Below are 16,353 nucleotides of genomic sequence, written 5' to 3'. Positions count from 1 at the left end.
CTCTGAATACATTTTGCATGGCAAACCTCTCTGGCAGTTTTACAGTTTTGCATAGCTTGCAGGGAGAGACGGGAATAGCTAAATGCTTCCTGGGTTCATTAGCATAACCCGGCCCACTTCCAACACATGCCCAGAACTACCTCATTAGCTGCTGGGATTTAAGCCAAAACATAAGACTACAGTGAATATAAGGGGAATTACTGGCAAGAGAACTCTACACCAACTTAACACTGAATCCATTACTTTTCCAAGATGAGAAAAATATTATACTAACAGGGACCATTTCTCCATCTCATTCAAATAAGAATTCAAGGTTTTAATCTGTATCTTTCATCTAGCATAATTAGCTGTACCATAATAACACATACAGCCTGGCTGCATATATTTAAGTGCTGTCTCTCTCCCTCTTTCTTTTATTGATTTATTTTCTGGATTGCTTTGACATTGTAAACCACAGACGAGTTGGAGCCTGGCATTGAAAGGAGGTGTTCTGCAACGATTTTTTTCTTGTTTAAAGAAGTTTACTTCTACAAGAGGTAATCTGAAAATGACAGGGGCAAAGAGAAAAAAGAAAAGTGTGCTCTGGAGCAAGATGCATATGCCCCATTGTGAAGACTTTAAACAGTGGTGTAGAAGGCGGTTACCTATTTTGGAATGGGCAACACATTACAATTTGAAAGAAAATTTGCTTCCAGACGCTGTGTCTGGGATAATGCTGGCAGTTCAACAGGTGACACAAGGTAAAGTACTGCATTTGATTTTCCTGTTTTATGCAGAATAGATATCACTTTGCTTTCTTGGCAGAGTATTGTGACCTAAGATCTACTAATGAAATGTATTTTAATTGACTTTGGGTGAATAAACACATTGAATATCTGTATAGAAATGTTTTCCTAGTTGTCTTTTTTTTTTGCTATTTTTTGATACCTAATAAACATCAAACTAATTTTTAATGGCATTATATATTTGCAATGTTAAAATTCATACTATATGAGTAAAGATCAATAATTTCAGTAATTGTGGGAGAATGACTTTTTATAGTTTGACCTTGCTGATACAGCTTCCTACTTAAGCTGAATCAAGCTATAAAATATTTCCTGGCTTGAACAAGTCATTTGTAAACCTAATTAGCAGCATAGTTGCTATAAGCAAGGAGTAAACCTTTCTGTCATAAAGGAGGCTCTTTGCCAAGATCATTATTTGCAGAGAGAATCCTGTGTGTCCTTAGAGCTTACGTTTTCACATGCTGATTTAATTCTGTATCACATTACATACTGTTTGTTTCTCAATACGAAATTTAAACTGGTGAGAAGTCTGATTTTAACTTTCCCAAAGCAGATTATAAATGATATTCTGGATTTAGATAGGTGTTTCTCTTGGTGAAAACTCTTAGGTAACTAGTGTGCATACAGTGTATGAGCATGTATGAGCATGTATAAAAATGCGTTTTTTGTGTGTGTATTTTCCTGAAAGGTATATTCATTGTATTTTTAAAAATTAATTCAGGTAATAACTTTCTACCTGTAGCAAGAAAAGGAACTGATTTTTTCAGCCTTGAGAATTTGTAAAATGTTCCTTGGCACAGACTGTAGATTTATATTTTTTTGCAGTTTTACTACCTCCCTGGCTTGAACTATTATTCATACCGTTAAATTATAAGCACTTTTCTAATTGAATTATTCTGTAGCTGGAACAAACTGGTTTATGTGTTTCTGTTTTTAGTATGATTAAGAACATCTGCACTGGTGGCTTTACTTTAAGATCCATAATACTATCATACTTTCTGGGATTCCATTTCCCTGAATAGTCTTCTATTATATTTTTAATGATCATTTTGCCAAAAGCAAAGCATAGTAGTCTTTCACAAAAATGCAAAGTAAATAGCAGGTTAAGGCATTTTTTAGGATTGTATTTATTGAATTTTAAATTCGAAATGAGACACTACCATGGACTTTGAAACTAAGGTGATGAGCTTACAAGGACTTTTTCACCAGATAGTTTCAGTATATTTTATAAATTTATTTTGCTTTAATTTATTGTAAAGTGAAAGAAAAATATATTTCTAACACTAAATTTTTTTCATCTTTGTTAAATATCAGGTTAATAAGAAAATTTGGGGATATGATAAAGATACCTGTGATACATCATTAGCATTATCATTTATGTGTCTTTGGTAGTTAATTTTATGGCTTTTTGTTGGATATAAATATTGAGGGGTTTTGTTTTTTTTTTTTTTTTGCGGTACGCGGGGCATTTTTTAGGATTGTATTTATTGAATTTTAAATTCGAAATGAGACACTACCATGGACTTTGAAACTAAGGTGATGAGCTTACAAGGACTTTTTCACCAGATAGTTTCAGTATATTTTATAAATTTATTTTGCTTTAATTTATTGTAAAGTGAAAGAAAAATATATTTCTAACACTAAATTTTTTTCATCTTTGTTAAATATCAGGTTAATAAGAAAATTTGGGGATATGATAAAGATACCTGTGATACATCATTAGCATTATCATTTATGTGTCTTTGGTAGTTAATTGTGTGGCTTTTTGTTGGATATAAATATTGAGGGGTTTTGTTTTATGAGTCATGCATTTCACTGGTTATGAAGAAATATGTTAGCCAGCCACTGACTGATGAGAAGCACAAAGCTTACTCAGCCCTTGTGTCTTGGAAGTTATGGATCTGGCTCTTCGTTCTCTTGGAAGGCTCCCAGTGATTGGGCAAGGAAGGCTACACTGCTAGAAAGAACTTAAAGGATTTTGTTGGTGTATGGACAGACTAATCCTTCTAAAAGTACTTTAAAAACAATTCTCTCAAACTTTCTCATGCTTACCCACTATGGGTAAATATCATAAGCTACCATTTGTTGTAAGGGGCATTGTTGTAAATCCCTTATATACATTATCTTACCCTATCACAACAAAATCCCAAACGATAGCAGTCCTCCATTTTCCCTATGAGAAAGTGGAAGCTTAGACAAGTAAATAATTTTCCCTGGACCTCATGCCTGATAAGTGGTGGAGTCAGGACTTGATTCCAAAGCTAACACTCAACATTTTATGCTTTATACTCTACACTGCCAAAATAACTAGACTTTTTCATAATACCAATGTTATTAGTAATAGAAGGCATTTCTTTGGAAAGGTGAGAATATCCTTTCCTTTAAATTACCTTTACATTTAGGTTTCACCCCTGTAGTTTTTAGACTCAAAGGCAGAGTGACAAGGGAAATAACTACAGTAGAACATGGAGTAAGGAAGGCACTTAGATATCATTACCTGCTATTCATGTGAATACAGTATTGGCAATCATTATCAACTCCATTTCTTTAGGAAAAATTAGAAGAAGGGGTAATTTTTGCTCTTGCATCATAATGCAAACAATAGAAACAAAAATCTGATTTTACTCTACCAGTCTTTGAAGCAGCTTTTCAGTTATTCAACATAGTTGAATTACATGAAATTGTTGAATTTAATGTTTTTTAACCTACAAATGCAAAAAATTATATAATTCAATCCAGTAGTTGTTTTTAATTCTTCTTTCTCTAGAAATGCATTTAAAATTAAGGCTAAAGGAAACTAACATTTGAGTCTTTTCTATATGTCAAATACCAAAGAGACATTTTAAATTACTTTATTAAAGATTTCCTAGCTGTTAAATATAGACACTTGTCAGTCATCATCATAATTGATTCCTCTGTAGTATTTTCTGTGTTGACCATAGCCTTTCTAAAACCATTTCTTCTCTTGGGCTTTACACACTGCTCTTCTGTTTACATTCTGCTACCTCTCTGGCATTCTCTTATTATGGCCTTTGCAGATTTTGCTTCCTACTCTATCTACCCATTAAACATTAGTGTCCTGGAGACTCAAACCCTGGGCCTTCTTCTCTGAAAATGCCTTAGGCTATTTCATCTGCATCAGAGGCTCTAAGCACCTTCACTGTACTACTGAAACTTTCTTCTCAACCCGAGATCCATGTATTCAACTATACAAACCTAGAATCTCCTAAAAGCACTTCAAATGTAATGCTAGTCTTCTAAAAGAAACAGACTGAATGATACCACCATCCTAACCAGAATTATAATAAAAAATAATAACAGTAATTTTTAGACACAAAAGAACACTTGACATATATACAAAACTGAGGCTTACAGAGAATTAATAACTTGCTTAAAGTCACACAGTAAATGAGTTAGAAGAGATAGGATTTTAACCCAAGTGGTCTGGCTCCAGGTACTATGTTCTCACCTTTGTACCAGACTACCTCTCACAGAGTCTCAAGTCATTCTCAACTCTTCCCTCTCTTTTGCTATTCTACCATCTAGTGTACAATCAACCACTAGGTTCTGTTGTTTCTATTCCCTAAATATCTTTCCAAACTAGTAGTCTTACTTCATGTTCCCAGCTACTGCCCTAGTTCACTGACCTACTGAAATCATCATCTTGTGGGTCTTCATTCTCTACTCTATCTCTTCCTGTAGGCCATTCCATAGTGTAGCTGGAATAATCATAAAAATCTAAACATCAATTCCCTGTTCAGAATTCTTCAGTGACCCTCTGTTTCCTCTAGGATAAAAGCCCGATTCTTCAGAATAATCTATTAGATCATTAATAATCTGGGCCCCTTAATGCAAAGTTCTACTCAAAGAGATCTTTCCTCTGAGAATCCCTCCCAATCTCCTGGGAAAGATGTATGTTTTCTTACCTCCTACTCCCTTTGTACTTTTTACATATCTCTATGATAGGCCTTAACAGATTGTTTTGTAATCTTTTGGTACAACTCTTTATGCACTGGTGGGTAAGCTTTGGAAAGAATGTCTTAATCTTTATATTTTTGCCGACTTGTACCTGGTGCATCAACATAGGTTTTTAGTAACATAGGTTTTCAGTAAATGTTTCTCCATATCATTAAATAAACAATTTAGCTCCTGAAGCCTCTGATTGTTCTATGGTAACATGCTGCCACTCTAGGAAGGAAATTAAATTTAAATTAATTCTTATGTTTTCAAAATAAATGTAATAAAGATATCGATAGTAAAAAATACATAAAAATGTGAGTAATTAATTTCTTTCAATTTCCCTTACTTTCCTGAATTTATAAACTTCTAGCCCACCAGACAAATCTGGTAAAAGATTTGTCTGTGTTTCCTTCATCCCAGTGTTTAATTTTTTTCTCCAACCAACATTAACCCATCTGTATAGTTCATATGAAAATCTAGGTGCCTGGCTTCTCTTGAAAAAGGGAAATACATGGCCATAAGGGGCCCATGTTCCCATGTGGTAAAAACCTGCTGGCTTCCCCTGTGGACAGGGCATGTGCTTTGTATTTTGCTACAGTTTCTACCATTCACACATCTGCTGCCACCCTTCCTCCTAGTATCCTTATTATCTGCCTATCCCTATGAGTGTCTGAATTTGTATCCCTTGCCAAGACACTTTCTAACATGTTTTGTTGAAATGCCTTGAACTCATTCTTGAATAAAACCTTTAAGAAAGAATACATAAGACTAGGCTCTTAACTTAAATCCGCACAACTTTCAGGTCTGTGAACTTGCATTAATATATTCTAATATACTTCATTTCTTTTTTTGTTTTTCTTTTGTTTTTAATTTTTTTCTTTCTATTTTTTTTTCCTTTTTCAAAGAGCAGGCGCTGGGCCCCACCGCAGGCCGGCGCACCCATCCGGGGAAGGCGAGGGGTCCTGCCCACGTGCTCTGGCACTCGCTGCAGTGGCCACTGCGCTTGGGAGGGGCAGCAGCTGGGGGGGTCCAGTACCCCAAGGCTCCCTCTCGGATAGCTAGAGAACGCTTTCTCACCGAGGGCACGTCGTCCCCCACCCATCGTCTTCCCTTCGGGCCCACGGAGGCGCTCCACTGGCCGTCAGCTCTTGACTGGGCGGAGGAGGGGGTGCTGCTGCAGTATGGGTAAGCGCACGGCCCACAGGAGCGTTCACGGTCAGGGCCAAGGCACGACCTGTGCTGCTCTCAGGCTCGTCCAGCGGGCTCTTGAAGGGGGGAGCACGCCCGAGAAGCGTGACAGCCCCCCCTCTCGCAGGCCCTGGCCCACCATGATCACCCCCACGCCCGTCTGCGACCCCCACAAAGGGGCACACGTGGTGTTCGCCCGGCCAGAGTCAGTCTCCCCAGGGCAGTCCGCAAGAGGACGACCACGACGAGGTGGCACCTAGCTCCACCGAGGGGGGGGACAGGCACGCCTCTCTTACCGTCTCGAACCCACCAAGAGAGCTGCTCACGGGACACACCACCGTGGCGGGGACCAGAGGAGCGCGCTGGGAAAGGGAAATGACACCACCGCTCGGCCTCAGGCACCTAAGGGACCACCTGGAGCACTCCAGGGGCACCACAGAGGGCCCGGAGAGGCACGCTTAGGCACCGACAGGGGCGTGCAGTGCGGGGTGGGATCTCCCCCCGGTGGGACCCCCCCCCCACCCCACCTCGGGGAGAACCGCTGGCGAGGCACACGCCAAGGAGGCAAAGCGAGAGTGTCTGCTGCGTCAGAGGACCACGGCTCCCCCGATGCCGTGAGGCAGGGGGCGGGAGACTGAGGGTCAGGGCCGGAGGCCGCACCCCTGTCTTCCACACACCCCTCGACGGGGCTGGGGAGGGCGGGGAGGCGAGGGGCAGGAACGTCTGTCCCTAGTCTGGCGTGGCTTAGGCCCGGCCAGGGAGAGCATGAATACTTCATTTCTTTATAATTCTATGTATTTTCTGTTACTTACGTTAACAAAGTATTCTAGGAAGGGGTTCATAGGCTATATCAGACTGCTAAAGGATTTTATTCAAGAATGAGTACTCAAAGTAGATATTTACTCCACGAAGTAAATATATATGTGTATGTGTGCTCATATCCAAGAAAAAAAGAAAAGGAATTTTAGGTCTTTCTTTCACCATGTTCAAATATTTCTTAGAAATGATTTGTGTTTTTAAAAATATTAAAAACATTTGGGAGCGCTCAGTACTAACATCAGGTGAAAACCATTATAACTGGCATCTACCACAGTGTTCTTTAACTGACATCATATAGGACCTCACTACAGAATGTAGTTTGAAGGTGAACAAACATTCTAGAGAATGTCATTGACTTAAACATGTCACTAACATGGTTGGCAAGTTAAGCAGTATGACTCTGGAGTATTTAGTTCACATTCTACCCTGAATGACCACTTGCAGGAAATACTTTCTTCTTTTTCCAATCTGAAAAACTCAAGCATTGAGACAGGGTGGAGACCTAAAATGCATGACTTGCCATATAAGTACCTAATACACTGAGGAGGAATATGAGAATGTTTTGACTTGCATTCCAAGGGATCACCTAGAATTTTTGTTGCCAAACCAGGAAAATTTTATGCTGCCACAGGGTTGCCTGTTGTTCAAATCACAGTGTTCTGAGCCACAGACAAAGGGTGTATGTTCCTTATAATTATGTAGAACTTGTGGCATTACTGGCACCAAAATGTGTGGAAGCTGATCTTCATTGCATTCCTGAGGGCAGCTAAGTGACACGTGGAATGATAAGTGGAAATTCCTGACGCATACTGCACTTTGAAAATTAAAGGCTTATCTGAGAAATTTTCCCTGCATGGTCTCAGCCCTGAGGGTTAGGAATCCTAGCATTAGCTACATATCTCTAACCTAACCCCTTTAATCACTATAAACATGTAGATTATAAAGTAGAGAGATTATAACGATTTATTATATCTAGTAACTTTTCTCCAGGAACAATGGCAGCCAAATATTGCTAAATAAATCTAAATTATACTTTCCCTGACCTCCATAAAAATGTACACAGGAGCTAGGAACACTCTGCTGTCTTTTCACTTCTCCATTTCCCCTCATCCCATGACACATGCTCTTACCCATAGCTCTAGGCTTCATTCAGCACTTCTGATTTCCTGTTTTTCTTAAATGTAAATTAATGGTGATTTGTATATTAAAAGGCTATTTATATATTTCTGCACTTAGAATAATACTCCCTATAATATTTAGACCTGTTCACTTGGAAGAACCATGACCTTCCATTTTAGAGTGTTGAAAACTTGGGAAGGTTTGCAACAAACAGATGTGTAGTGGCTGTGAAGATTAGGTGTGTGACTTATATAGTAATAGACTTCTGTTTTTGCCAGCTAGGATCCATCCTTGCTTCTTTTAGTAATTATGCCTTGGATTTGTTTTGAGGAACAACCCCTCTTCCATTTTTGGTATACATGGTTCAGGTGAGATTCTAATTTTGGCTCTAGGATGATCAGTAAAATAAGTCTCCCTCAACCAGGATTCTCAACTTTGGGGCCCACTGGAACCACCTTGGGGCCTAAAAGCACATTGGTACCTGGGCCGCGTGACAAACAATTAGATCAGCTTTCCTGGGAGTAGTTCCCAGACATGGAGGCATTGTGTTTCTTCTTTTTTAAATTGTCCCAGTTTCTAATGTGCATCAGTGTTGAGAGCTGCATCCAGACAGTTGTTGGTCCAGGTGAAGACTTGTGCCTCAAGTCTTGATAATTAGCACAATTCCATACACCTGGCCAGTGACTGGATCGATGGTGATAATTTCCCCTCTAGGCACAAGGAGGTTTACAACACAACAAACCAGTCATTTCTTATTTTAAAATGGTGATGGCAATACAAATGACCTGAAAGGTCCAATCACTCTGGATCCTAGGACATGTGTGGAACCTTTCAGGAAGAAAGGAAAAGACATCTTCCTTTGTGCTGAGACTACTAACAGTAAGGATGATTGTACCTCTAAAACTTCCCTGGGCCTCCAAAGCCTGAAAATGAAGCCAACCCAGAAAAGGGCATAGCAGAGAGAAACTGAGTACTGATGATAGCTAGTACACTTCTGACTTTTCACTTGCATATGCAAACACTTTTTTGGTTGTTGTTAATTAGGTTTAAGTTGGGTTACTTCTAATCACCTTAACTACACATTTGAGGGTTATTACAATTTAAATGTGTTACACAAATTGTCTCTAATTTTATAAAACCCAGCAAGATAGATATTTCATACTTTACAGTCCTTTTCATGAGAAGAGGAGTTTGAGGCTGAGAACACTGGGTGACTTGCCCTCAATTCTAGCACTGCTAAGAGGGATTGAAATATAAATCTGCTGGGCTCCATCTTTCATCCCTCACTGCTTTCTGTTCTCCAGTTTGCTTTGTGTATAACAGACATAACCTGAGTGGGACTGGGAATGACACTGAGCAGCACACTGCACAACAGCCCCTCAGGCTGCCCCATCACATGATGACATGTCACCTTCCTTGATAAAATAAAACCCAGAGATTCTGGTTGATAGGGGAAGAGGGCTGTGCCAGTGGGAAGAAGTACCTATACCAGAGCTCCTGTACTTTCCCTTGAGAGCCTCTCATACCCCCTGCTACACTAGCTTAGGGTGTGGGAGGAAGGAGAGTTGTGCTTTAATACTGGCCTGAGCATCAACGGACAATAGCTTTTACCATGTGGCAGAGGTGACACAGGATAAAATGTCTGTATGAGAGTTTACTAAAAGCTAGGGAGAAATAAAAGGGGAAAATAGCCCTTATCCTCTATTCTTTATTATACTGAAAGTCACCCCCATCTATTCAGTTGTCTATGCCAGAAGTCTAGTGGGGATCTTTACTGCCTTTTCCCCCTTCAGCCATATTCAGTTATTCAAGTTTTATAAATTCTTTCCTTTTAATGTCTCTCTAATGTATCTGAATGCCCATTGTCCTTGTGGCAACCTCCCTGGTAACCTCCCTGGTAATATTACATTTGCTAAATGCTTAAAATGTGCCACAAACTGTGCTAAACATTCACTGCATGCTATATCATTGAATCTTCATAATAACCCAAGAGTTTGATATTATTTATATTTTACAGATGAAGGAAGGCTGATTAGTTTGCTTGTATTGCAAGGTAATACAGTTTCTATAAAGCATAGGAAGTGTTTAAATGTGTGTCTTTCTAACTCTTGAGTCCGTGCTCCTATCTTAATAAAAAGTCACCATTATTCATTTCTTGCCAGTTATAATGTCTTCTCACTTATAATTTCATCCCTCTATTATCTATTTTCAAACTACACAAAAAAATTAAGTTATACAGTGGGTATCTTTGTTTTAAATTCCTTCAGCTGTGCCATTGCAAATGGCTTTTTAATTTGCTATTTTACTCTTCATAGCATCCTTGCTTCACACCATCTCACTGGCCTCTCTCACTTTCCCTTACTGTCTTCCTTCTCATCCCTTCCGTCTTGCTCCCTGGAACTCCAAATACTTCCCTGGAACTGAAACCGCAGGTGCATTTTTATCGGCCTGTATAATGTTGGGAGCCAACGTACAAATATTAGAAGACTTCATTTTAAAATTGAGAGTTTTTTCCTCATTTAAATATAATCATCTAACAGCAAAGGGCTAATATTCCCGAATGGAAACAATAGGCTGAAGTTGACTGGTGCCTGCACCCTTTATGTAGGCATGGACTTTGCAATTTGTCATATTCCCCAACACTCCCTATGCTTTTACATTAATACCACTTCACTCCTGTTATTCATCCTCGTCAGATCTAGAGTAGGATGTTCTCAAACTCAACTCAAAGACACTTTGATTGTCCAAACCTATCAAAGCATTCAGAAAAACAAGTTGTTTTACATAAAAAGCAAACTATAAATATCCAACTTTTCTCTCTTTACACAGGCATGAACTTCTGAAAATGTTTTTTCAAGGCCCTTCAATATCTGGATCTCATGTACATCTCTCCTTACATTCATCCTATGTTCTGGTTACACTGAACTGCTCTTAGTGTTCTAAAGGATCATGCTTGTTTTGCCTCAGGACATTTGCACATACTGCTTCCTCTTAAATGGGCAATCTTTCTCCCCTGGCCCCCTTCACCTGATTATATCTTAGCACATTTCAGGCTGGGTTTAGCTCTGTAGTTATGAACCTTGGCTGCATATTATAATCTCTTTCAGCACTTAAAAAAAATACCCATGCCCAAGCAAGCCCTATGCCAATTAAATCAAAATCTCTGAGGAATTTAGGGCAAATCATTTAAGGTTCTGCACCTCAGCTTCCTCAACTAATGATAAAAAGTAAAGTAAAATGAGCAGCTAGGGTTGAGAACTATGGGCTTTCAGAAGATGTTTGATAGATACCTCTATTTTGTTTTCCCAGAATACCCTCTCTTATCCACTTAATTAACTCTGTCACATTTGTTTTTGATTTATATTTGATTTTTCTTCTAAGCTATAAGTTCCTTGGTGGCAGGGACTGTTTACCGTCTAGGATGACCAATAATCCTGGTTTTAGCAATGAATGTCCTGAGTCCTAGGAAACCCTTTTAGCGCTTATCAATGCATTTGGCACATAGTAGGTTCTCAAATGTTTCTTGATAGTGAAAAATCATAATTGAGATGATGGGATAGAGCTTTCCTGTGGCTACTCTCCCCATGGAAACTTTTAATCTCGTACTGTTTCTAATATTTAAGCTTGTAGGTCTGTTGATCATGAAGCTTTTTGATCGTGGTAATTATTTTCACTCTTGTGAGATCTCACCTGTACAATAAGCTACAGTATGAAAACATGATGTATTTTGCCTTAACCCCTCTAGTGATTAGAACCAATGATCTTTATTTTATTTTATTTTATTTTATTTTATTTTATTTTATTTTATTTTTTGCGGTACGCGGGCCTCTCACTGTTGTGGCCTCTCTCATTGCAGAGCACAGGCTCCGGACGTGCAGGCCCAGGGGCCATGACTCATGGGCCTAGCCACTCGGCTGTGTTATATACCACATTTTCTTTATCCATTCATTGTCAATGGATATTTAGGTTGTTTCCACATCTTGGCTATCGTGAATCATGCTGCTATGAATGTAGGGATCCATGTATCTTTTTGAATTATAGTTTAGAACCAGTGTCCCCTGCATCGGCAGGCGGACTCTCAACCACTGTGCCACCAGGGAAGCCCAGAACCAATGATCTTTGATTAACAATACTTGTCTGTGAACCAAGAGAATGCATTTCTATAGGAATTTTGTTTCATACAGTTGTGTTTCTTGGATATATGTAAATTTACCCTAAGAGATCCACTTGTAATATCACTTAACCCTGAGCCCACTGATGCTGTGAACCAGACAGCTGATTATATTGTGGTTTGTTAATAACAGTGTTAAGACCACCATAAATTAGTTGTCAGAGGGAAATAACTTTTGTCATTACCCACACAGTTTGTGTTTGATTTCTTATATGTAATTCTTGGAAGTGCCTACTACCACCTAATTATTTTGTTTTCAAGAATACTAATCTGGGGCTTCCCTGGTGGCGCAGTGGTTGAGAGTCCGCCTGCCGATGCGGGGGACGCGGGTTTGTGCCCCAGTCCGGGAAGATCCCACATGCCGCGGAGCGGCTGGGCCCGTGAACCATGGCCACTGAACTTGCGCGTCCAGAGCTCCGCAATGGGAGAGGCCACAGCAGTGAGAGGCCCGCATACCACACACACAAAAAAAAGAATACTAATCTGTCTTCCTAGGGTTCTTTATTCATTTCTATTTTAAAAAATACTTGAAAAAATAGTCCTTTGCTATGTTCTTGGAAAGAGAGAAGAAAAAGACAACAATCCAGCCCACAAGGGCCTTATTATTTTTTCCTTCCTCAGAAATTTGTACAAAAGTGTATGAGAATATGATCTTGTTATTTCAACCTTGAAGATAGTCTGGTGTGGGTACATAAGGGTGGGAACATTTTCTTAATGAAAGTTTGTAGAGTATTGGTTTCAGCCACTTTCTGAGTAGATTGTATAACCTAGGTAGCTGCCAAAGATTTCTGTGTTTTTATTAAGAAAGTGAAGAGTAGTGCAATCCTATCTACATAACATGACATGAAATGAATATTTGGTTGTAAAAACTGGATCAGCATAGAGAACAAAGTGACAGTCTTAAAAAATTGGCAAGATTTGATTACCTAAAGGTACATGGTATTGTATGAAATGGAATTTTAATAAATCAAGTCCTTCCAAGCACTCTTTCTCTGGAGAAGATCTCAAGGGAACTATATACACAAGTAACATTTAGGGAATGTATCCTACTTTATTAGCTGAATTAGTGTTTTAAACCATAGATCTAGCAAACCCGGAATGGAGCAAAAGAATTCAGTCCTGACGTTGAAGAGCTATTTCCTTTTTTCTTGTAAAGCTAAGATTTGGATGTGCCTGTAGAAAGACAAGAGATGTATCAGAGCTGACCTTGAGGCATGCCCTGGTCTTTTTATCATATCAGTAGCATGGATGAAGAAAGAGTACAAGAGCAAAAACATACACATGTGGACATAGCCTTTCCCATCAAGACATCTGTCTTCCTCAGTGTTCTACTTTGACCCCTCCTATTAGCAGTCCTCCTCTTGGGTGGGGGAAGTGGAAGGTGGTGGAGAGGAGTCTGAGGACTTCTCTACCACTTGAGCTGAGGTTGTGGCACTGTAACTAGAGAGAGGTGGATGGAATCAAGATATCTGAGAAGGTAGAATTGAGGTCAGGTCCAGGGAGGTTAGCTAAGGCATACAAACTCAGCCTGTGAGTGTAAAGTTTAGCACCTGGGTGTCAACAAGTGGGACAAGAACACAAAAGGTAAAACTGGAAAATAAAGTGTCAGAAGCTCAGGCAAAGTGTAAGAGCAACTCAAGATTAGTACCTGGGTCCAAGATTCTGGGTAAAAAGTTTTCAATTACAGTCTAGGGACCCAGCAGCATGGATAGATCTCACAGTCTTTTCTAATTTTCTATCCAGGACATGAGCAGGCCTCAAATTTTGGTAGGTGGGCCGGAGCCCATAGGAGGTAGTGAGAAGATGCACCAAGCTAGCAAAGAGAAATAGGGATGAAGACATTAGCCAGCAGTTAATGTAAAGTGGGGAGGAAAGTTCTGATCCTCTGCTGGTCCTGGGCCTAGTGTGTGGTTTAGAGGAGTGCTATATAAACTTGGTCCTCAAAAAACAAAAACAAAAACAAAAATCAAAAACAAAAACAAAATCCCAATAAAATATGCCATGGTAAAGTTCCTGTTCAACTTTACTCAGAGTATTCAAGGGGAAAGAGTCAGGACCTGTGAGAAGCCTTGAAGCTCCCAGTCATGGTTTATGTGGTCAGCACCTCCTAAAAAATTTAGCATTCAGCACCCTTGAGTTGGTACTGGGTTCTGCAATGAATTGCTTATTAACCTCATTTCCTGACCTCTTTATAATCTTCTTGACCACTTAACCTCACTTATGCCTTCATCCACCTGATAATCAGGAAATTTCTTTGCTTTGATCCTTTGTTTTTCTTCTCATACTCTTCATAGCTTTGGGTAAATGTATCATTTTATTCCTAGGCCTCTTTCTTTGTTTATTGGAGCCCCATGAAAGAGATACCAGTACTTTGCTTGATGCACACTAGTTTACTTACAAATGGAATTAATTCTTATTAGCTTCCTTAACAATAGATTTCACAATATAATTGGAGACCTGGACACAAAAGCAGATAATTATAAGAATTTTGGTAGGTTGTACAAATGAAGAATGTGTAAGGTACATCAATAGCACTGATAACATTATCAACTCTTCCTAGAGTGGGGATGAGATTGGTAGTCAGGGAAAGTTTCAAGAGGAAATTATACTTTAACTGAATCTTGAAGGCTAACACAAGTTTCCCAGGTAGCCCATGGATAAAGGACACTATAGAAAGAAGAATAATACGCAGTGTTAAGAAGAATAAAAGAACATAGCTTGTTTAAATACGTGTCAATAATCTAACTTGGTGGGAGTTGTAGCTGGAGAGGTTAGCAGAGTCCAGATCATAAAAGTCTTCTTGAGTAACATGGAAAAAGTGTTTGGGCTTATTTTCCACGGTAATGGAGCACATTGATGGATCTTGAAGGATGCCAGGGAGTGACAAAAGTTTGTGTTATAGAATAATCACTCTGGCAGCAGCTTACATTACATACTTGACAGAGGCAAGAAACTAGTTAGGAAAGACTAATTAGGAGAAATCCTGTTCAGGAAAGAAAAAACGGTGGTCTGAACAGAGAAAGGCAGCATTAGGAGCAGTAGGAGAGACAGAATCCACCAGTATTAAATGGAACAGATAAGGTGATCAATGTGCTCTGCAATGTGAGGGTGAAAAAGAGGAGATAACATTTTTGATAACTTCTAGGTTTCTGAATTGGGTGACTATATGGGTGACAATGCCATTTTCTGAGATAGGACATAAGTAAACAAGGAACTACTAGCATTTTTTTCTGTTTGTTTTGTTTTTAATGCATATTGTTTTGTTGTTATAGTAGAATTTGTTATGGGAGGGATCAAAATAAATAATTAATAATTAATTTTCATTTTGGATTTGCTATGTGAGTGCCTGTGGGATCACCTGTAATTGATTTCTAATCTCATAGTATTTTGGTCAGAAAAGATGCTTGATATGATTTCAATTTTCTAAAATTTACCAAGGCTTGATTTGTGACCCAAGATGTGATCTATCCTGGAGAATGTTCCATGTGCACTTGAGAAAAAAGTGCACAAGGAAACCTTGTGTTTCCTTATTTATTTTCTGTTTGGATGATCTGTCCATTGGTGTAAGTAGGGTGTTAAAGTCCCTCACTATTATTGTTACTGTCAATTTCTTCTTTTATGGCTGTTAGCATTTGCCTTATGTATTGAGGTGCTCCTATGTTGGGAGCATAGATATTTACAATTGCTATATCTTCTTGGATTGATCCTTTGATCATTATGTAGTGTCCTTCCTTGTCTCTTGTAATAGTCTTTATTTTAAAGTCTATCTTGTCTGATATGAGTATTGCTACTCCAACTTTCTTCTGATTCCCATTTTCATGGAATATCTTTTTCCATCCCCTCACTTTCAGTCTGTATGTGTTCCTAGGTCTGAAATAGGTCTCTTGTAGACAGCATATATATGGGTCTTGTTTTTGTATCCGTTCAGCTGTCTGGTTTTTGGTTGGAGCATTTAATCCATTCACATTTAAGGTAATTATTGATATGTATTTTCCTATTACCATTTTCATAATTGTTTTGTGTTTATTCTTGTAGGTCTTTTTCTTTTCTTGTGTTTCCCACCTAGAGAAGTTTCTTTAGCATTTGTTGTAATGCTGGTTTGGTGGTGCTGAATTCCCTGAGCTTTTGCTTGTCTGTAAAGCTTTTGATTTCTCCATTGTATCTGAATGAGATCCTTGCCGGGTAGAGTAATGTTGGTTGTAGGTTCTTCCCTTTCATCACTTTAAGTGTATCATGCTACTCCCTTCTGGCTTGTAGAGTTTCTGCTGAGAAATCAGCTGTTAACCTTATGGGAGTACCCTTGAATGTTTT

General features: G+C 39.0%; 1 protein-coding gene across 1 annotated transcript in view; it reads left to right on the top strand.

The window, feature by feature from the left end:
- The first annotated feature begins 442 nt into the window (after positions 1 to 442).
- SLC26A7 (solute carrier family 26 member 7) overlaps positions 443 to 16,353 on the top strand; it is a 208,020-nt gene continuing 192,109 nt past the window's right edge. Inside the window, exon 1 of the mRNA XM_024115908.3 lies at positions 443 to 740. Within this exon, the coding sequence (XP_023971676.1) occupies positions 548 to 740 (193 nt within the window). The 5' untranslated portion in view covers positions 443 to 547. The remainder of the gene's footprint in view (positions 741 to 16,353) is intronic.

The sequence above is a fragment of the Physeter macrocephalus genome, chromosome 15, assembly GCF_002837175.3.
Source record: "Physeter macrocephalus isolate SW-GA chromosome 15, ASM283717v5, whole genome shotgun sequence".
In the NCBI taxonomy this organism is placed as follows: domain Eukaryota; kingdom Metazoa; phylum Chordata; class Mammalia; order Artiodactyla; family Physeteridae; genus Physeter; species Physeter macrocephalus.
The sequence above is the reverse complement of the archived record's forward strand: the minus strand, read 5'-3'. Positions and strand labels throughout refer to the sequence as shown.